We start from the raw sequence: 22,084 nt of genomic DNA, 5'->3' as shown, positions 1-22,084 counted from the left end.
GAAGGGAGAAATAAAAACATCAGTGATGAGAGAGAATCATTGCTTGGCTGCCTCCTGCACGCCCCATGCTGGGGATCGAGCCCGCAACCCCAGGCATATGCCCTTGACCGGAATCGAACCGGGGATCCTTCAGTCCACAGGCCGATGCTGTCCAAACAGGCTAGGGCTAATCTCCCCTCACTTTGAATGGTGTCTCCATTCCTGGGAAATTTGGTGTGTGTTAAAACTCCAAAAAACCCCATCCACTTTGTGATGCTTTGGGTTCATCTATAAAGTGGAGGTGGACTTCATTAAACCAGCTTATCTGCCCACATAATTATAAACAGGCTTTTCAACAACATGCTTATTCTGAGTATTCTAAAGTTACATTTGGAGCCGAACCGGTTTGGCTCAGTGGATAGAGCGTCGGCCTGCGGACTGAAGGGCCCCAGGTTCGATTCCGGTCAAGGGCGTGTACCTTGGTTGCAGGCACATCCCCAGTAGCGGGTGTGCAGGAGGCAGCTGATCGATCTCTCTCATCGATGTTTCTAACTCTCTGTCCCTCTTCCTTCTTCTCTGTAAAAAATCAATAAAATATATTTTAAAACAAACAAACAAACAAACTAAAGTTACATTTGGATAGGACCAGGCCATCTCAAGTTCATGGTTCCAGTAGCTCCTACCTCCCTGCTCCCCTCTCCCTGCACTGCAATGGAAAGAACCACCACTTGGGGGCAGTGTTTCCTCAGTGGGAGGGGTCCTCCTTTCCCTGTGTTCCTTGGTTCTGTCTCTTTTTTTAATCTTTATTGTTGAGGGTATTATAGATGTCCCCCTTTTTTCCCATTGTCACCTTCCACCCAGTTCCCACCCCACCCCAGACCTTCACCGCCCTATTGTCTGTGTCCATAGGTAATGAATATATGCGTGTAAGATCTTTGGCTAATCTCCCCGCTGCCCCTCCCTGCCCCCTGCACCCCAGCTTCCCTCAGATTTGTCAGTTTGTTCCATGTTTCCATGCCTCTGATTCTATTTTATTCACCAGTTTATTTTGTTCATTAGATTTCTTGTTCATTTATTTTGACTTTTAGATTCAATTGTTGATAGATACGTATTTATTGCCATTTGATTATTCAGATTTATCTTTTTTTTCTTATTCTTCCTCTTCATAAAGAATACCCTTTAAAATTTCATGTAATACTGGTTTGGTGGGTGATGAACTCATTTAGGTTTTTCTTGTATGTGAAGCTCTATATCTGACCTTCAGTTCTAAATGACTAGAGGCTCGGTGCACGAATTCGAGCCTGGCCTGTGGGATCAGGCTGAAACCGGCTCTCCGACATCCCCCGAGGAGTCCCAGATTGTGAGAGGGCACAGGCCAGGCCGAGGGACTCCACCGGTGCACGACAGTGCCAGGGAGAGATGCGGGAGGTTGGCCAGCTGGGGAGGGACCACGAGAGGGCTCCAGGGCATGTCCGGCCCATCTCGCTCAGTCCCGGATTGGCCAGACCCCAGCAGCAAGCTAACCTACCAGTTGGAGTGTCTGCCCCCTGGTGGTCAGTGCACGTCATAGCGAGTGATTGAGCAGCCTTAGCATATCATTAGCATATTACACTTTGGTTGAACGGACTACCAGATGACTGGACACTTAGCATATTAGGCTTTTATTATATAGAATAGCTTTGCTGTATAGAGTAGCTCCTTTCTATTCATCACTTGGTTGTGTCTCCTTGCTATTCATCACTCTGAATATTTCTTGCCAATTCCTCTGGCCTGCAAAGTTTCTGTTGAGAAATCAGTTGACAATTGTATGGGTGCTCCCTTGTAGGTAGGTAACTGCTTTTCTCTTGCTGCTTTTAAGATTCTCTCTTTGTCTTTCGCATTTTAATTATGATGTGTCTTGGTGTGGGCCTCTGGGTTCCTCTTGTTTGGGACTCTGTACTTCCTGGACTTGTAAGTCTATTTCTTTCACCAGGTAGGAGAAGTTTTCTGTCATTATTTCTTCAAATAGGTTTTCAGTATCTTCCTCTCTCTCTTCTCCTTCTGGCACCCCCATAATGCAAATGTTGGTATGCTTGACATCATCCCAGAGGTTTACACAATCTTCATATTTTTGGATTTTTTTTCTTCTGTTCTTTTGCATTTTTTATGCTTTCTTGGTGCACCCCCTAGTGGTCTTTGTGCGCAGTCTTGTTCTAGTTGAGCCTTGATTGTTGTAGTTAATACTAGAGGGATTTGACCACCAGGCCGACTGGCTGTGTGAATCAGCTGTGTCTGCCGCGGAAAACTTCTGTCCTCTGGGGAGGTGCTAATCTAGCCTTTGCCTGAGGCGATCTGGCAAATGGCTCTGCGCAGGGCTTGGGCGGGGCGGGCTCAACAGGGCGGGCGGGCGGAGGGAGCGGTTATGGCCCCTCTCAGTCCCGTTCCCAGAGGCTCTGCTTCTCAGAACCCCCGGAACCGCTGCAAACCTCGGAGGGAAAGCTGCCTTCCAACTGATGCCAGACACTCCCGCTTCTCCCGTTTGGGTCCGAGTCCCCAGCGATTCGCCCGTATCTGGAGCTCAGAGTCTGAGACTCCCCCCTGACCGAAAACGACAACCGCGCTCTCAGCCACCAGCCCGCTTTGCGCGCGCACCTCCGCACCTGAGTTTTTTCCACACTGCGCCTCCTCTGAGCCTCGGTGTGCTGTTGTTTTTCCTTCTAGTTGAAGAGTCTCTCCTCAGCCAGCCTTCCCGTGGTTCTGGGTGATGTCCGTTCCGTCTTTTAGTTGTATTTTTGAAGTGGTTGTTTGCGGCAGCAGTCTCCGGTGTTTACCTATGCCGCCATCTTGGTCTCTCCCTCTTCTGTTCTTTTGATTAAGTGTTTTTTGCTTCCTCATATTCCAAATCATTGATTGGATTCTCAGAATCCTCTACTCTACTGTTGAATCCCTGTAAATTATTCTTTATTTCAGTTAGTATAGGCTTAACTTCTGACTGGTCCTTTTTCATGTCTTTGACATTCTCATTAAGATACTTAAAAGTCTCACTAAGTCCCTTGAAGTACTCTTTGAGTCCCTTGAAGGTCTCATTAATATCCTTGAGTAACCTTAAAACCATGGTTTTGAACTCTGTATCCAGTAGTTTGCTTGCTTCCATTTCTTTCATTGGTGACATATGTTTATTTGTTTCCACATTTTCGCTGCTTCCCTGTGTTTGTTTCTATGTATTAAGTAGAGCTGCTATGTCTCCTGGAATTGGTAGAGTGGCCTTGTGTAGTAGGTGTCCTGTAGGGCCCAGTGGCTCAGCCTCCCTAGTCACCTGAGCTGGGCACTCTAGGTGAGCCCTGATTGCTATTGGTGTCACTGGGAGGACTTGACCTCCAGCCCAATTGGCCATGAAGACCAGCTACGACTACAGTGGAAGAGCAGCTGAGCAGGAGATTTCCCTGGGAAGCAAGACTTGCTTCAGTGGGGCTTTGGTGCTCACTGAGTCTCCCCTTGAGTGTGTCGCTTGTGAATGTGCAGAAGGTAATCTGGTATAGGCTGAAGCTGTTCACCTGGTGCACTGGCTCTGGAGCCTCCCAGGAGGTGCAAAGTCAGCCACTGCCTGGGGCCACCTGGCAGGAGCTACAGAGAGATCTGCAGATGGCTGCTACTTGTACTGGGCTTGTGAAGTGCCCAGGCGAGGCCCAGCTGTGAAGCAAGGCAGGCTGGTGCTAGTGCCAAGACTTGGGTTCCTTCTCTTTCTTACATTCTTGCCCGTTACAACTTTGCCTGCACAGGAAAATTATTTCACTTGCTGCAAGAGGCTATCAAAACACTCCCTGAGGCACACTGCATGCCAGTTTCATGGAGTGCTCTCAGCTGAGCCACATTGGAGAAGGCTCTGAGGAGTGACCCACCTGGGCAAGATGACCCACAGCTCTGAACCCACAGCCCGAGTGCATGGGGCCCCGTGGTGTGTTGAGGCAGGGCTGGTGGACAGAATTTTTGTTGTGAGTGTGAAAGGATAGGCTCCCAGGAACGGGTGCCTGAAGTTCCAGATGGGCTTTTTTGGAGGTGGGAAGAGGGAGATGCATGATTTTTGGAGCAGCAGGATGGGGCAGGGTGTGGATAGAGCTGCCTGGGCTGGAGGAGCTCAGCTAGGCTTTGAACCTTCCCAGGTGACAAACAGGCCATTTCGGAGTGTGGATTTGAGGCTTGAGGGTAAGGGGTACAGTTCTGGCCTGTGGAAACCACAGCCTTCGAAAGAGAAAAGCAGTTATGGGGAGAGGGTGTAAAGGAAAGGAAAGCTGTGAGGAAAGAGTAGAGGAACATAGGCTTAAACAGTGAGGGCAGGTGACCTGCCCTGGGAGACCTGACAGGTTCCTCTGTTGGGAAGCCTCTCCTTGCCATTCAGCATTAATGCCATTTCTTCAGATAGGCCGACACTGACCTCCACTGTCAGCATGTGCCCTGGGATTGTCTCCTAGCCCTCTTTCCTGCTACCGCTTGTAGTTGCAATTTCTCACACCTGCAAGTGCCCCACTCCCACTGCTCCCCAAAGCGATGGCACAGCTGTGAGGTCCCCGTGAGTGCCCCCCACACAGCACACACCCTGCGTCCTAGCGCCACTCCCTAATTATTTGTTAAATTAACAGCCATTCTAATCAACACCCATCCAGTCCTGTTGTCAAGCAAGAGCTTTTTCAGAGATTCCAAACCCAGTTTGTGGCAGTGGCCAGCCCAAGGACCCAGCTCTCCCTGCGAGGAGGCCTCTTTGGAGGAGGGGAAGCTTGGATTTGGGGAGGGAGAAGGAATGATGTCAGGGAACATGATCTCAGACTAGAGGAACATGTTTGCATACCTAAAATACACTTAGAGGAAGGAGGGGAGCAGTGGGTTTGTGGGGGCAGGGGATGGGAGGGAGGGGTTGAGAGGTGGCTGATAGCCCTTCCCAGTTAACAGCAGCCCTGTCTTCTGCCCTCCATGACAGGACGCTGATTGCTCACACCAAAGCCTTGGACCCCTCCCGGCCCGTGACCTTTGTGACCAACTCCAAATATGATACAGACCTCGGGGTGAGCCTGGGGGTTCCCCACACCTCTCGTTTCCTCTGTCCTGTCCTCTAGTCCTTCCTCCTGATGTGGGCCCAGGTCATTAGGGGAACACCTTGTACAGCACAATCCTTGAGGTTGGAGGGGGGCTTCTGGGCCACGTGAGCAGAAGAACCATGAACCGCCAGTCCAGCATTTTCATAGACAGGCTGTAGGTCAAAGATAACTACCTGCTATTCACTGGGCAGTGTGGCTTCCTATGTCCAAGGAGGCTGGGCACAGGGAGATTTAATTTGTTCTCAGTCCAGATTCTAGGTGCCTCAGTTTAATTGTATGCACCTCAGTTCACTGTGCTCATACAATGGCAAAGGTTTAAGGGAACCTAAAGTCATCATTGTCCATTGTTTCTCAAACCTGGCTGATCATCAGAACCACTAAGGTGTCTGGATGTTGAGATTGTGATTGAGTCAGTCCAGGGTGGGAATCTGAGTTGTAAAAAGCTCTGCAGTGAACTCCGGTCATCAGCCAGCTTTGCGAACCATTAGCTAGATCTAGATTGAGGATCGAAGGGCAGGCTCCCACAGCTGGCTGGCCCAATGGCCTCCCTCACTGTGCCCGGCCACAAAGAAAATACTCCCCTGGAGAGCTGAAGGCCAGTACTTAGGAGGGAAGTGCTATAGAAAGAGAAATCACCTAAAGAAAGAATGGATGGGAAAACACTCTGTAGAAATATAGATTGTGATCACCGGATGGAAAGAAGCTCAGAGCCCTGGTGCTCCCCTGCCATCTGTCGAGACAACCCCTTCAGAGAAGCATAAAGATGGTGAAGCACCAGCAGGGCCTCCTCGGGCTGCCAGACTCTCTGGTGGGATGTGTGATCCTTGTACATGTGTCCACCCAGAGGCCCCCCCAGCTTCCTCTTCCTCTGCATTTCCCACCACCAGTTTGGAAAGAGGCCGCGGTCACTTGGGAAAAACAGGCCATACCAGTCCCGGTGCTGGGTCTGGAGGTGAGCTGGGCATTAGAGACTCGACAATGGGCTGTCTAGTCTTTTTTTTTAATATATATTTTATTGATTTTTTACAGAGAGGAAGGGAGAGGGATAGAGAGTTAGAAATATCGATGAGGAGAAACATCGATCAGCTGCCTCCTGCACACTCCCTACTGGGGATTTGCCTGCAACCAAGGTGCATGCCCTTGATCAAAATTGAACCCGGGACCCTTGAGTCCACAGGCCGATGCTCTATCCACTGAGCCAAACCGACCAGGGCAGGCTGTCTAGTCTTTGCTGCTGACTCCTGAACTCTGTGTTGATTAGACTCTAGGCTGTTTCGCTCCATCATCTTGGCTACCCTGCTAGGAGGGAATCTTCTAACCATTTTAAGGCCCACAGTACAAGCTCAGAAACAGTACGGGGAAAACGGCATCTCGGTTGGGAACATTTCTCCAGGGCCAGATGGGGGAGGACTAGTGACAGGAGCACTAGCTAGAGAGGAACAGAATCCAGTTGGATGGGTCCTGGGCTTCCACTGAGGGCAGCTCCCTGGGCGCCTGCTCAGCCTCAGCCCTCGCCAGAACCTTAGCCAGGTCAGGAGCGTCCGTCCAGGAGTGTAGACTTGTCCATTCGGGTCACTCCTTGACTACACATGTAAGTATCCAGCTCATTTTCCGTGTCCCCTTTTTACCTTCTCCGTCAGAATGGCCCCTGAGTAGGAGAGTCCTGACTATTCCACCATCTTCTGGTGCAGGGACTAGCTTTCATGCTCTTGTCCTAGGCACCGTACGTGGATGTCATCTGTGTGAACAGCTACTTGTCCTGGTATCATGACTGCGGGCACCTGGAGGTGATTCAGCTGCAGCTGGCCACCCAGTTTGAGAACTGGTACAGGACCTATCAGAAGCCGATTATTCAGAGCGAGTATGGGGCAGATGCCATCACAGGGCTTCACCAGGTAAGTAGTGCAGAACATTCTGTTCCTTCTTCTCTGTCTTGGGCAGTGATGTCACTCATTGCCCCAGGTTAGAAATCATCTCCTTCCCGCCCTCACCTGTCCTGACGACCTCCCTGCAGTTCTCCAGCCTCACCCAGCCTGGCCCTCCGCACGGCACGCACACTGCCCACCACGCAGGCCTCCCCTCACTTGGTCCTCAGAGGCAGCCTCTTTAAAGCTATTGGCCTCCTTCTGCCTGGAATGCCCTTGTTAGCATCACAATTGCCAACCAGTGCATTCTTACCCTATGTTCAAGTCTCAGCTGAGATGTTCCCTCTTCAGTGGCCTGTACCCCATCTGCCGGCTGGTTTCCGTCTTGCTGTCTCTCACTGTGCACTATCATTATTTCTTTGGCTCTGCCTTGACCAGACTGTGAGCTCTAGGAGGGAGACTGAACCCTATTTATTGTTGCTTTGCCAGCACTAAGCAGTGGTCAGCACACCATCGGTGCTAACCACTGTTTGTTAAGGGAATGCATGAAATCTTGGAGCAAGTTTTTATCACTAGCTCTTTTCTCATTGTTTTGTCCATTTCCTCACCAGAGATATGCTGCTTTGTCTTGTGGGGACTTTCTTCATAGGGATTCTTGAACCACAGCCAGCCCTTCGTCTCCACCCTGGCCACCTCACACTCCCATTACAGCTACTGGGAATCTATTGCCGCACAATCCTTAGTAGGCTGATTCATGGTGTGTGGAACAGCTACCCATATGAACTGTATTATTCTGTTCACACCCTTAAATTCATCTTGCTTACACAGAATGCCACTTCTGCAAACTGGCAAAGGAGGGAACTAGCTCATGTCTATGCACATTTGTCCTCCCTCTTTGAAAAGGTGCCAACTCTGAATTTTTAGGAAACTCAGAGAGCCTAGGTTAGCACTGTCTGCTAGAGCCTTGGCAGCGATGGAAGTGTTCTGTATCTGCATTGCCCACAAGGGCAGCCATGGCCACACCTGGCCTTTGAGGACCTGAAATGTGACTAATTTGCCCGAGTTGATTTGGTTTAATTTAGATTTAAATTTAAATAGCCACGTGTGAGTAGTACTAGACAATGCAAGGTCATTTCCATTAAAGCAAAGTAAGAAAATCTACATCTTGCCCTGCCCTCAAATTCAACTTTGGACCTGAAACCAAACTGTGCCTCAGTTGTACAGTTGTATTTTCAGTGCTGCTTCTACAGCATTTTAATCCTTCTCACTGGAAGAGAAAGGCAAAGCCAACAGGGCTTTGTTCTCTCACAAATGACTGGACTCCGCATCCCTCAGCATCTACCAGTGAGACTAGAGCCTCCCACCCCCGCCCCGACTGCCCACCGGCCCGGGTTCCCATGAGATGAAAACTCAGACCCAGGAACATCTGAAAGATCTCTATCTTAGGACAGGACACACAGGAGCTCTTCACCGAGGTTGGATGGGTCCGTGGACGTGGCCTTCTCCTCACCTGGCAGGTCTTGGCTTCAGTGTTCCGCAGGGAGCTCTGTGTGGCCCCTGAGTCCATTAGCTCCTTCAGCCAAACATCCCGGCTCCTTTGCTCTCCCCGCTCGCTCACCTCCTTACATTTCCCTGTGTCTTTCTTGCTGGATTGGAAAGCCTGTGAGGGCGAGGCCGGTTATCTTTCTTGCTTATCACTTTATCTCCAATGCCTGCCATATAAGCAGATACTAAATGATTATTTGTTGAATGGATGAATGTGCTAAACAGCGGCTACTTACCCAGACGAGACAAAGGTGAGTCTGAGGTGAGTAAACCTGAGTGAGTCACACTAGTTCTCAAATTATACGGTGCAGCTGCTGAAGACTTGAGCTTTAAATTAGTCAAAGACATTTTTACTTCCAGTGTAGCTCAGCTGGTGAATAGAGATGGAAAAGATAAAGCAAGTATCAAATCCTGTTGATAAATAAAGTGGTTACTGATTAAGGGTTGTTTTTGTTTTTGTTTTAAATCTCTTTTTACTCTGGGCTCATCATACCCTGGCTGTCTCTACACCGCCAGCGGCCCACCCTGAGGACAGATATTTTGGTCATCATCACATGGATCTTTATTTTTATCTGACATTTACAATTCTGCCAGTTCCGATTCTTAAGTTCTCTCTTTGCCTTGAATTCCAGGATCCACCTCTGATGTTCAGTGAAGAGTACCAGAAAAGTCTGCTCGAGCAGTATCATTTGGTTCTGGATCAAAAACGCAAAGAATATGTGGTTGGAGAGCTCATCTGGAATTTTGCTGATTTTATGACTGACCAAAGTAGGTGGCAATTGGGCTTATGGAATGTACTGGTTCTTAATTTTTTCAGGTGGGCCTTTCAGTTCAGGACATTTGGTGGTAGGAACACTGGAAACGAGAGGGGGAAAGCGGGTCTAATCCATGTAGGCCTCACAGAGCATTTCCTAGGAAAAGTAAGTTGCCTTTAGCAAGCAATAATCGCTTGCTTGCTTCCCCATTTTACAGTAAAAAAGCAAATGGGAGAGCCTACTCTCTTGAGGTAGAATGGCTAACTTGCCATGTCTATTTCAGAACAGTATGCGGAAAAGTGGGCATTGTGGAATACATTCATTATTCCGGAGTACGGTACAAAACCTGAGAAATGTAAGATATTATTCACTTGTATGAGGCAGGTTTGCCAAATACAGGGAAGGGTCCAAGCATTTTTTAAAAAAAATATTCTTATTGATTTCAGAGATGAAGGGAGAGGGAGAGAGGGATAGAAACATCAATGATGAAAGTGAATCATCGATCAGCTGCCTCCTGCACGCCCCACACTGGGATTGAGCCCACAGCTGGCATGTGCCCTGACTGGGAATTGAACTGTGACTTCCTGGTTCATTGGTCGACGCTCAACCACTGAGCCACGCCGGCCGGGCATGTCCAAGCATTTTGAGTGTGGGAGTGTTCAACCGTCTTCCAGAGAATACATCTGTACTCCTTTCACAAGTGGGACACATAGGGCTGCTCCAGACCATAAACTTAGGATGGCAGTTTGGGGGTGGAAAGGGTTTGGTAGTAGTGGGAATTACAGTGCATTACTTAAGGGGAAAGACAGGTCTTTGGAAGGTTAAAGTTTAATTAAAAGTTAGAATGGAAAGAGGCAAACAGAAGAATGAGAACATGAGCCTCTACTCTGCTTGGCTGATGAGATGAACTGCTTCTGAAATACCCTGCGTGGCAGTCTAGTTTCCTGAGCAGGTGCCCCGGCTTTGTGTAGTGAGAGTGACCTTGGACAAGTTACCTAGTTTCATAAACCTGTACAGTGGGTCAGTGCCCACCACCTTGCAGGTTGATGTAGGGATCCATTTGATGACGTGCTTGGTACAGTGCCTGCGATTTGCTTACTGTGGAAGAGATCCCTGTTGTTTGAACTTCTTGGTGGGAAAGATCTACTTTGGTTTTACGGAAACTGGTTTCACAAGGAGTGGAGAGGAGGTGTGCTGAGAGCGCAGCCCCGACTAGCTGTTGCCAGCTCCGCTCCCTTCCCAGCTTCAGCTCTGGCAGACCAGCCACCAGGAGAGGGAGCCCAGCTGGAAGGCGCCGGGAGGACATCTGCTAGGAGGTCCCACCTAGGCACCTGAGGCTGGTCAGGACTCTGGCTCCCACTAGGGAAGGGTAACTTTTCACCTCAGCTCCCTCCAGTTGGGTACCTTAATGTTTTAGACCTTAGTTTGCAAGTAAAAGATAAACAATTTTGGATAGTTTCCCCTAACAGATGAAAAATTGACACCGGTGAGCTAAGGTATTTTGGGGAGCAGTAGTAAATCTTTAACCCATTAAGTGGCCACATCAGACCAAACAACCCTGAACTATAAGGCTATTTCTTAGTGCCCAGTTGGGCTCCAGCTTGGCCCATTGGAGTCATCTGAAACATCTCTTGCTTGTTTTTAGCACGGGAGAGAGTAATAGGAAATAAAAAGGGGATCTTCACTCGCCAGAGACAACCAAAAGGTGCAGCATTCCTCTTGCGAGAGAGATACTGGAAACTTGCCAACGAGACTGGGTACCACCCGGCAGCTGAGAAGCCACCGTATCTGGTAAAGAGCCCGTTTACCTGGTAAAGCAAGAACTGTCTCTTGGCTGACGCCAGCTGTCAGCCCCTCCTTCCCAGGTGAGGGCAGTGGCTACCGCCGACAGACAGAGTGCCTCCTGGCCTATGTGTGGCAGACAGGGGAGTTTCTGGTCTGGATTTTATAGTCATTTGCTAGAAGGGAACATTAGAGGTGAAAATAAAGGATTTTGTAATACTGGAATTTAGAGTTGGCTCAGAAGTGACTATTCCATAAATTGAATGATGATCTGTACCGCTGAAAAGCATCTGAAGTTATTTTTGTGTCAAGCTGTTTACATAGCCTTAACTGGGTATAGACTTTTGAGAAACCTTTGCTTCAACACTCACACAAGTTCAGAGTTGCTGGTTACAGACTGCTTCGCAGGAGTAGCTCCCCTGCCTTAGGGCCGCCCTGCTCACCCTGTAAAACTCCACAGGTGAGCTGCAATCCTGACAGATTTACAGCAAGTGATATACTGGAATAATGAACACGATCACCCTGTAAAACTCCACAGGTGAGCTGCAATCCTGAGAGATTTATAAGTGATATACTGGAATAATGAACACGCATACTAGTTGCCACAGATAAGAGTTAAGGAATGTCAGAATTGGAAGGGAGCTCAGAGGTAACCAGCTCTTCCAGGACATTGCTCCATCCTGTCGAGGTTTTTTTAAGAACACTAGCGAGGTGGCTAACTTTGATCTCCATCTTTCTTCCCCTCAAATATAACACCCTGGTAGAAAATTATGGCTCTGGAATTTCAGGGGTGACCTCCCCCAGGACTGCTCAGATGGGGGCAAGAGGCTAACACATGAAACAGCTTTGTACCAAACCCCCAATCATTTACAGTGGAAGAAATACCTACCTAGTTATGGTGGGGTTACAATACCCAGCACAGTGCCTTCTTGGTATACTGGAATAATGAACACGCATACTAGTTGCCACAGATAAGAGTTAAGGAATGTCAGAATTGGAAGGGAGCTCAGAGGTAACCAGCTCTTCCAGGACATTGCTCCATCCTGTCGAGGTTTTTTTAAGAACACTAGCGAGGTGGCTAACTTTGATCTCCATCTTTCTTCCCCTCAAATATAACACCCTGGTAGAAAATTATGGCTCTGGAATTTCAGGGGTGACCTCCCCCAGGACTGCTCAGATGGGGGCAAGAGGCTAACACATGAAACAGCTTTGTACCAAACCCCCAATCATTTACAGTGGAAGAAATACCTACCTAGTTATGGTGGGGTTACAATACCCAGCACAGTGCCTTCTTGGTAAAAAAACGTTTAATCGTAAATGAATGCCTGGCTGCTTTGCCAGCCTGGTATTCCACCGTTTTGTACCAAAGGAATAAAATTGCAAACCTGATATTTGTTGCCTATCAGGGATTTTTCTGTCCTTAACAAAAACGAAGGCAAAATAATGAATTAGATCTTTAAATCTTTTTGTTTTCTAAAAGCCAAAACAGACCATTACCCTTTTACTTTTGTCCTTTAGCACTGCCATTCACTGCAAATTCTCCCCATGTTATTCCTATTGTTTAGAGTGTCCACTTCCTCATACACCTGGTAGAACATTATTTTCATTCAAGGATGCCTCCAAATTACAGACAGGGCATGCCATTTTTTGTTTTCCTGCAGGCAGATCATTACATTTAGGTAAATTCTTGATATACTTCAATTCTTGGACCAAAGTATTTTTATCTTCCCCAAGCTAGGTGTCCCATTCACTTTTGATGCCTTATCACCATCACTTCTAATCAGAGTTTTAAGGCTCATTTTACTTTGAGGCTTTTAGTCATCCTTTATTTTGTATTTTCTGAAATGAATATCCAAATTGGGTCAAAGGAAACGGGTACATTTTGAAAAGATGGTTCTGGTTTTCAGACTATAATTCCCACACTGCCTTTCATGTAGAAGGGAATGTATCCTCACAGAGAACATTTCAATGATCAACACAAATGATGTGCCTCTCAGGCCCATTTCTTAAGTCCTAAGGTTCTAGCACAGAACGCATTTGTTCTAGTGACCCGTGGTCAGCAAACCGAGGCTCGCGAGCCACATGCGGCTCTTTGGCCCCTTGAGTGTGGCTCTTCCACAAAATACCACGTGCGGGCGCGCACATACAGTGTGATTGAAACTTCGTGGCCCATGCGCAGAAGCCGGTATTTTGTGGAAGAGCCACACTCAAGGGGCCAAAGAGCCGCGGTTTGCCGACCACTGTTCTAGTCAATAAAATATGGCTAAACTGTATTTCAAATTGATTCATCTTTCTTGCAGATGTGACTTTTAGATAATTGTAAAAATGGAGTATTCAAGGTGAACTAAAGTAGAGCAGTGGGAAAACAGTTGGCTCATACATTCTTTGTGCTTCTGGAACTTGCTAATGAGACAGGGTACCACCCACCAGCTGAGAAGCCATAGTATCTGGGAAAGAGCCTGTTTACCTGGTAAAGCAAGAACTACCACTTGGCTGTAACACCTTTTTCATTCTTAACCACATAAATTATAAACCTACAGAAATTCCAGGAACTAGAATCTCTAAGAATTCTGCTTGTGTATTCTGTAAGTTACATATCATTTAAGAGAGAAAAAAATCAACTCAGTACACCTGTACATGTGAGGTTCCAGTATGAGGTTACTTTAAGAGTCGTTTATGAGTGGATTCGTTTCTGCTTCTTTTTTGACCTGTAATACTGCAGCATAAGAATGATGGCAGCACAACTTCCACAGGTAACTTCTACATTTATTTTATACCAAAAGAGTTATGTGCAACAAATAAACATTCTTACATATTTACATTTGTTTTTTTTACCAGTTAACAAAACTGTCCTAAATCTCTGATAAAGAATATTCCTATCTAATATTAAAGGGGATATCTGCCCAGTGAACTCCATTTTAAATGAATGTTTACTCTGGAGTTTAAAGCATTAGTAATAAATATTTTTGATGGGACATACTATACAGATCATATACCTCATACTTCGGCCATGCTTAATAGTATTATAAGAAAACATTTCATCTTTTCTGGGCTAATTTGTCAAAAACATGTTTACCCAAGTGGCCTGGGCTCCCACCACACCACACCCCTTTTGTTTTATTGAAGGGTAGTTCTCACAAATGAGGAGTCATAGTGCTGCCTAACATGTCTGAGTAGCGAGAGATTTTTCCAGTGTTTACATATTAGGTGCTCCTTCCCAAATAGGTTACCAAAAAAGGTAGTGGGTTTCTTGTTGGCATCTGTTTAATACTGATTTTCAAGATCTGTCAGCATTCCCTGGTGTCAGGTAGAGATACCAATCTAAGTCATGAAGTAAGTGCTGAAGGTAACCTTGCACTTTTGCTGATAGTCTTAAAAGGAAATATAAGCAAACTAAAGGCAACAAATCATTTTCATTTCACTATAGTCTTGGTCCTCTATCCTACCTCGTTGGTCCAAAGAACTTTGTGCCAAAAGATCTTTGTTGCTTAGAATGCAAATAGTCACTGCTTTCACCTCTTTAAAAGTAACGGATTTCAGGAGAGGCTACATACATCAAGTAAAAGTAATCCCTGGCACACAGCTAGTTAAACCTGAGTCATTTCACCATAAGTTTACCCTTAGTGACAGCACCTAGCTGTAATGAAACACCAAATGAGGTTCTCCAAATCACCTAGCTTCCCTAATGTATCATCTAACCACAACTTCTCTTATTTCTTCAAATGATGTGACTGTCAAGTTAATAAGAGGCTGCATTTACAAATCATTTAAAAAATCAAGAAGCCAAAAACAGGAATTCAGTTTTTTCCCCTAATCTGTTCTTCAATGTCGGTGGCTAGTAATTTTAAAATAGTCATAACAATACTGGAATTTTAAAACATGGTATCTTTCTTCCCCCTCTTCCGGGGTGACATAGAGGGTATAGAGGGAGCCCACACTCTTCCAGGGCACAAGTACCCAATAGCACCCAGCAGGGCCCTGTTGCTTACTGAGACGTCAGCAGGCATTATGAGCTGTAGTGCAGGCAGCACGTGTTTATCGCTCAGTGAGAAAAAGGTGATTAGTTCTGGGACATAGGAATGTGGCCATTTTTTAATACAACTGAACCAGTGGTGTTTCCCCCCCAGGCGTAGGACAACAAAGGAAAAACTTGAAGGGTCTGGCTGAACATTTTTACATTTTCTCTTTGAGTTGAAGACAAATATTTTCAAGAGGGCAATATCAAGACAAGCTTTAACTATACTCTGCTGATTGATACAAAATATGACGGTAAAAAAACCCACCACATTTTAAATTGGGACACGAGGAACTTTAGCACGACCAGTGTTGTATATACCACAGAAGTCTTAACCGTTGAGCCATTGCCACTGTAGCTGGGAAAAGAGAAGCAGTAAAAGGCTCGTAGAGCTGGAAGCACTGTGACGTGACCTCATTGTACAGTTCATTTCAATGTCAGGACTTGTTTCTCCATCCACACGAGGCATCTAATCAATGCTTTCTAGAGTTCTTTAACTACAGAAATAAGAACAATACATACATAATAAAACAGGCATTGAAATATTCACATTCATGGGAAAACATCAGCCTGGATGAAATCTGAATTAAACTCTCTTTTTACAAAACTGGTTTAAATTCAATAGTTCATTACAATTCAGATTTTATACCTGCCTTGGACCAGAAGAATACATTGCATCAATTATGACAGTTAGTTGGAAACAGTTGCTGACTCTACACATACGTTTACAGAGCAGAGCCTGTCCCCTCCTTCAAAAAGGCAAATACAGCACTTAAATTACTGGTCTATTTTTAATATAATGATTAATCAAATTGAAAGCAAAATTATTGCTACTAATTCTCAATCTAAGGACTAAAATGATCATACAGAACCTGTATATTGAATGCAAGTTATCTACTTCATGCTAAGAAAGGAAGGAAGGACACTTCTGCCCAAGTTCAACAGAAAATATTTGGTTTGCGATTTAAGACAGAAGGCACTTTTAACGTTTCGATATGTTAACCTTAGAAGCATACTGTCACAATTTTATTTGGGTTTATTCAAATCACTTTAAAAAATTCTGCCCTTGTATAGTTATTAGAAAGAGTAGTGACAACATTAGTATTTCACCTTCAGGTATTTCTACCTGAAGTACTCTCGATTAAGCAAACTGAGCAGCATATCAGCCCTAAAGTTTACATATCCAATATTTTACTCTAAAACAATTAAGTTAGAAATCCGATTAGTTAGTGCAGAAAGAAACAGGAAACACACAGAGCTACCCAAGAGCAATCCTACTCTGGAGCGACTGGGCTTATACTGATTATTTCAAAGCCATAATACTGTTTGGTTGGCACCAATGTTAAGGAAAAAGATCTAAATAAAATTCAACTGTTGTAAGAGACTTTACCTTAAAATTCCATATATTTCCAGCTTTTCTCCAAAGAAATGTACCCATTTCCCCATCTTTAGTGTCCTGAAGGCCTTGGACTTGATGGTTTGGTCACATGACTCACTCTGTAAGGTAGAACTGATCCAGTTTTATGACTAGACACAAGTTTGACTTGAATGTCCAAGGAGTTTCTTCCTTGAAGAGGAAGGAGATAAAAGGGAACCAACTACCCTATCATTTTTGCTGTCAATCCTGGACCCACAGCTCTCAGTACTTTTCACAAGACTCTGTATGCACTTAACTATTTTCACCTTTTCTTCAGTCAGTGTTGAGCTGACAACTCTTCGTGGTTACACTTCAACTCAACTGTACAGCAAGTTCTGCAGGGATGGATCCAATATTTCTACCTTTATTTACAAATATCACAGAAATGAATTCTAGTTGAATCTACATGTTTAAATCCATTGGCTAAAAACATATTACATATTGTAAACATGGCAATACTTAATACAGTATCTATTCTAAAATATTTTCATGTCATGATCACATTTGTTATACCTGAAATTGAATTTATACACATTGTAGAGTTATTAGCAATGGTTGCTCACTTTACAACGGAGGGCTACATTTAATTATTTCAGAAACATCTTCAAAGTAAAGTTAAAGCTTGTCTTTGATTGGCTCGGCGTATGCTTTTTTTTTGTATCCATATTTAAAATGAAGATTGACACAGAAAATACCCTTCTAATTTACAAGATTTTAAAAAATTCTTAGGGAAAGTGTCTGTTGTGAAGAATAAAAAAAATGCTGCGAAATTAACTTAATGGAAAAAGGGACTTGGGACTGTCAGGTAAGAGTTCATCAGGCTGTCAGTCCTGCTTGGGCTGCAGTTGCCGTTTCCAGGCCTCGTTCAAGTAAACTAGTCGTTTATAGTTGATGATAAGAAGAATGAAGTTCAGCACGTATGTGATGACGCAGATGATGCAAAACTCCTTCAGCACAAAGTACAGAATGTAGGCCAGGTACAAAGACCCTACTACAGACACGATGGAGGATGTCATGAGGATTAAAGCTGCAACTGCACTTGCTGTCATGCCTGCAAGAGAGAGAGAGACCCTTGGCTCAATCAGACCTTGACAATGGAGAGAAAGGTTCTGAGTTAAAAGGTAACCTTTTGTGATTTGCTACTGTTGAAAATATTGATCTTACAGAAAACACTATGAAATTTGAGAACACTACCAGCCTATTTTGTTAAGATCATGCAGGTTGACTGCATAACATGATAGCAGTTTTATAGCTGCAATGTTTTTGACTTGTCAATATTCTAGATCAGCGGTTGCCAACCTTTCGGACCTCACAGACCACCAGCGGACCGCTGGTTGGCGACCACTGTTCTAGATGACATGTTACTATTTCATAAATAAGCCTTAGTTATGGCACACAAAGAAAATATGTAATCTTGCAATCACATTCAATGAAGCTGACCTGTGAAACCACAGTGCCACCTTTCTTAAGGAATAAAGTAACCTTAGGACCACAACCTTTCTTCCTAGCAGGACACATTTCCCCTGGCCTTCTCACTACAGGCTCCTCATATGTGGGAAATAAAATTTGCTTTCCCATGTTTAGACCAAATTTATAAAAAATCCATAATGGGAGATGATTACACCAGCATGCTGAAGAAGGAAAAAAATAAAACATGCAGAAAGGGCTCAACCCGGAGGATAAGGAAACCACATTTGGCCAGTTGACCACATGTGGGTCAAACCAGATCAAGAAAAAAGGCAGTTATATGTGCTAGGCTGGGGCCCTCCTGACAAAACCTTGCCTGAATTCTTGATGCCATCAGACATCTTTACATGTACTATTTTGTAATTTCCTGTATCCAACAGTACTGAGAACATGTGCATTTATTTTTAAAGAAATAGCACAGAATATTAAACTACCCTCTTACCCAACAACTAATGAGTCAGAATAACAGAAACAGAAAAAACAAAAAAAGTGGTGGTAGGTTTGAAGAAGTTAGTTAAGGAGCTAAAATCCATGCTGCCTGTTAAAGAGAAGTGGCCTGTGGAACGCAGCCTAGCCACAGGGGCCTGACTTGCCCATGCCACCAGTTAGTACTAAAATATGACACTTGAAGAAGGCTCTTCAAGCTCTGGCCGGGGTGGTTCAGTTGGTTGAGCATTGTCCTGTGCACTGAAAGGTCGCCGGGTAGATTCCTGGTCAGGGTACATGCCCAGGTTGCAGGCTCAGTCCCCAGTCGGGGTGGGTGCACGAGAAGCAGCCAATCAGTGTTTCTCTAAAATCAATCTATCTTCCTTCCTTCCTTCCTTCCTTCCTTTCCTTCCTTCCTTCCTTTCCTTCCTTTCCTTTCCCTTTCCCTTTCCCTTTCCCTTCCTTCCCTTTCCTTCCCTTCCCTTCCCTTCCCTTCCCTTCCCTTCCCTTTCCTTCCCTTTCCTTCCCTTTCCTTCCCTTTCCTTCCCTTCCTTCCCTTCCTTCCCTTCCTTCTTCCCTTTCCCTTTCCCTTTCCCTTTCCCTTATTTATTTATTTATTATTTGGAGCATTGTCACATATACCAAAAAGGTTGTGAGTTCAATCCCTGGTCAGAGCATGTACGGGAGGCAATAGTTCAATCTTTCTCTCTAAAATCAATAAACAATCCTTGGGTAAGCTTTTTTTTTTTTTTTAAGGGGAAGCTTGCCCTAGCTGGTTTGGCTCAGTGGATAGAGTGTCAGCCTGCAAACTGAAGGGACCCAGTTTGATTCCAGTCAAGGGCACATGCTCGGGTGTTCAGGAAGCAGCCAATCAATGATTCTCTCTCATCATTAATGTTTCGATCTCTCTCTCTACTTTCCTCCCTGAAATCAATAGAAATACATTTTTAAAAAATAAAATAAGGGAAGCTTTCAGGACCAAGATGCTGTTGGATTATTTATGCCAGGGACTAGCAAATCTGACTGGCCACTTGATTTTGTAAATAAAGATTTACTGGAACCCAACTACACTAATTGATTTATGTAATGCCTATTGCTGTTTTCACACTATAGTAGATGAGTTGAGTAGTTGTGACAGTTAGCAAAGCCTCAATTATTTTCTTTTTTAATGTTTTTATTTATTTCAGAGGGAAGAAGGGAGAAGGAGAGAGAGAGAAAAACATCAATGATGAGAGAGAATCATCAATTGGCTGCCTCCTGCACAACCCCTACTGGGGATCAAGCCCGCAATCCAGCCATAGCCCTGAGAATCATATCAGGATCTCCTGGTTCATGGGTCAATGCTCAACCACTGAGCCACATGGGCCAGGCGCCTCAATTATTTTCTTCCAGCTCTATGCTAAAAGAGTTTGGTATCTCATCTATACTAAACATCTAAAACTTCAAAAATTATGCTGCCACTTAATTTTAACCTAAGGAAGTTAGTTTCAAATAACATGGACAAGTTATTTTCTCCATGCCAATCGTTTCCTTACCTGTAAAATTGGGATAATAATCATGACTACATCCTAATATCATTGTGCAGATTAAAAGAGCTAATACGTATAAATACTTAGAATTCGTTATAAAGACTAGCTATTAGTTAAATACTATTGTACCAAACTTGTTCTAATGTAATGTATCGGTGGTTTGGGATAAACTCCCAGTGGAATTAAAATGTGCTGTAGCTCTAGAGGATTGTGCAATCAAGCAATGGAATATTCTGCAGCTGTGAAAAACAATGAAGACTTAATGTTCTGCTATGGAAAGATCACCATGATATGTCAGTCAAGCAAAACAAAAAGTATGTAAAACAGTGTGTATAGCATTTGCCTTTTAAAAAGAAAATTAAGATTATATATCTGTATTTTCTTGTACCATATGGCTAAAGAAATTTTCTAACAACCGCAACAAGAAGCTACTAGTCAGGGATGAGAGGCAGTGGGAAGTGGGCAGAGGGGGAAAGGGTGAGACAGACTTTTCACTGTGTAGAATTTTATACATTTTTTAAAAAAACTTTTGAACCATGTGATTGCCTATGAATAAATTACATTTAAAATGTTGTATCTCAAACAACTTAGAAGTGAAAATGATGTGCTCTGGAAACTGTAGATGAGTTCAAATGTGCCTCCAATGGTAAAGACCCTGACATTTAAAATGCATAAAATGTTGTCCTGGCCGGTGTTGCTAAATGGTTAGAGTGTCGGTCCCGCACCGAAACGTGGCAGGTTTGATTCCTGGTCAAGGGCATTTACCTGTGTTACAGGTTCGTTCCCAGGCCCTGGTTGGGGTGTGTGCGAGAGGCAACAAATCATTGTGTCTTTTACATCGATATGTCTCTCTCCCTCCCTCCCCATCTCTTTCCCTCCTCCCCTTCCACTCTCACTAAAAATCAATGGGAAAAATATCCTTGGGTGAGGATTAAACAAACAAACAAACAAACATAAAATGTGAATAGAAAAAAATACATATAATACATGATTTGAAATATCTATACATAATGATATTAAATATAATAAATAGAAATGTTCCACCTCTATCTCCAAAAACATTTCTTAGGCTATTTTAATTTGGGCTTAGAAATCCAAACAAAACCAATAAATGGAATAAAAAGTGAAAGTCTCACCCCTGACCCTTATGCATTTACATATGTGTGTGTGTGTGTGTGTATAAACATTATACCACAATTTGCTTTTTTCACTAAACTATGCCTTTATCTTTTCACATATAGACCTACTTTCTCTACTTTCTCTTTTAATGGTTACACTGTTTTCTAGTATGGATGTAACTTAATTTATTCAACCATTATGTTTTGCTAAGCTGTTTCCAATTCTTTGCTATTTTAAACTATACTGCAATGAATATTCTTTTTTTTAAAATATATTTTATTGATTTTTTTACAGAGAGGAAGGGAAAGGATAGAGCGTTAGGAGCATCGATGAGAGAGAAACATCAATCGGCTGCCTCCTGCACACCCTCCACTGGGGATGTGCCCGCAACCAAGGTACATGCCCCTGACCGGAATCAAACCTGGGACCCCTGAGTCCGCAGGCTGACGCTCTATCCACTGAGCCAAACCTGTTAGGGCAGCAATGAATATTCTTGTGCATGTTTTTCTATTTCTACAGGATATATAAGTATGGAATTGAAAAACTTACTAGGACATTGAGAAAATTTTAGATTCACAATTTGCCTCATAACAAATCAACTTCAGTTAGAAGAGCACAGAAGAGCTGGCAGATAATAGGATGAAATAATAACAATTGAAATGCAAAGGCAAAAATAAAGGAATTTAACTTTAAAAGTATGAAAACTTTTATACAATCAAAATTCACAAAGCTAAGATAAAAAAGGATAAAGAGCAGGTTAAATATTTGTAACAACTATGAAAATGGGCTATAATCAGGATCCCAATAACTAAATTGAAAATAAAAGAAAGTTAAAATATAGTTAAAATAAAAATAATAGCTACTAATATGTAACTTATATTAGGTATTTTACAGAAAACAGTTTCTTAAAATGAAGGTGATGGAGCTTCTGGGAAACCTACAACTGAGGGAAAAGCAGTTTGTTAATACCTATTAAACTCCATTTAAAAATCTTGTTTTTGACTCATTCATCCCACGTTTGGAAATTTATCCATGGAAATAATTCAAAGAAGGTAGTTAGTGTGTGTGTGTGTGTGTGTGTGTGTGTGTGTGTGTGTGTGTGGCGGGGGTGGGGTG

The 22,084-nt window shown here is 44.0% G+C and overlaps 2 protein-coding genes across 3 annotated transcripts in view; one reads left to right on the top strand and one right to left on the bottom strand.

Moving 5' to 3' along the window:
- GUSB (glucuronidase, beta) overlaps positions 1 to 11,271 on the top strand; it is a 14,569-nt gene extending 3,298 nt beyond the window's left edge. For both annotated transcript variants that reach the window (XM_014544438.1, XM_014544439.1), the window contains 4 exons: positions 4,931 to 5,015; positions 6,767 to 6,943; positions 9,091 to 9,226; positions 10,859 to 11,271. In XM_014544438.1, the coding sequence (XP_014399924.1) occupies positions 4,931 to 5,015; positions 6,767 to 6,943; positions 9,091 to 9,226; positions 10,859 to 11,028 (568 nt within the window). In that variant the 3' untranslated portion in view covers positions 11,029 to 11,271. The remainder of the gene's footprint in view (positions 1 to 4,930; positions 5,016 to 6,766; positions 6,944 to 9,090; positions 9,227 to 10,858) is intronic.
- Positions 11,272 to 13,743: 2,472 nt separating this feature from the next.
- The window catches only part of VKORC1L1 (vitamin K epoxide reductase complex, subunit 1-like 1), a 147,544-nt gene continuing 139,203 nt past the window's right edge, over positions 13,744 to 22,084 (bottom strand). Inside the window, exon 6 of the mRNA XM_014544437.1 lies at positions 13,744 to 17,478. Within this exon, the coding sequence (XP_014399923.1) occupies positions 17,252 to 17,478 (227 nt within the window). The 3' untranslated portion in view covers positions 13,744 to 17,251. The remainder of the gene's footprint in view (positions 17,479 to 22,084) is intronic.

The sequence above is a fragment of the Myotis brandtii genome, unplaced genomic scaffold (genome assembly GCF_000412655.1).
Source record: "Myotis brandtii unplaced genomic scaffold, ASM41265v1 scaffold363, whole genome shotgun sequence".
Taxonomy (NCBI): Eukaryota; Metazoa; Chordata; class Mammalia; order Chiroptera; family Vespertilionidae; genus Myotis; species Myotis brandtii.
This window is presented reverse-complemented; position numbering and strand designations above follow the sequence as displayed.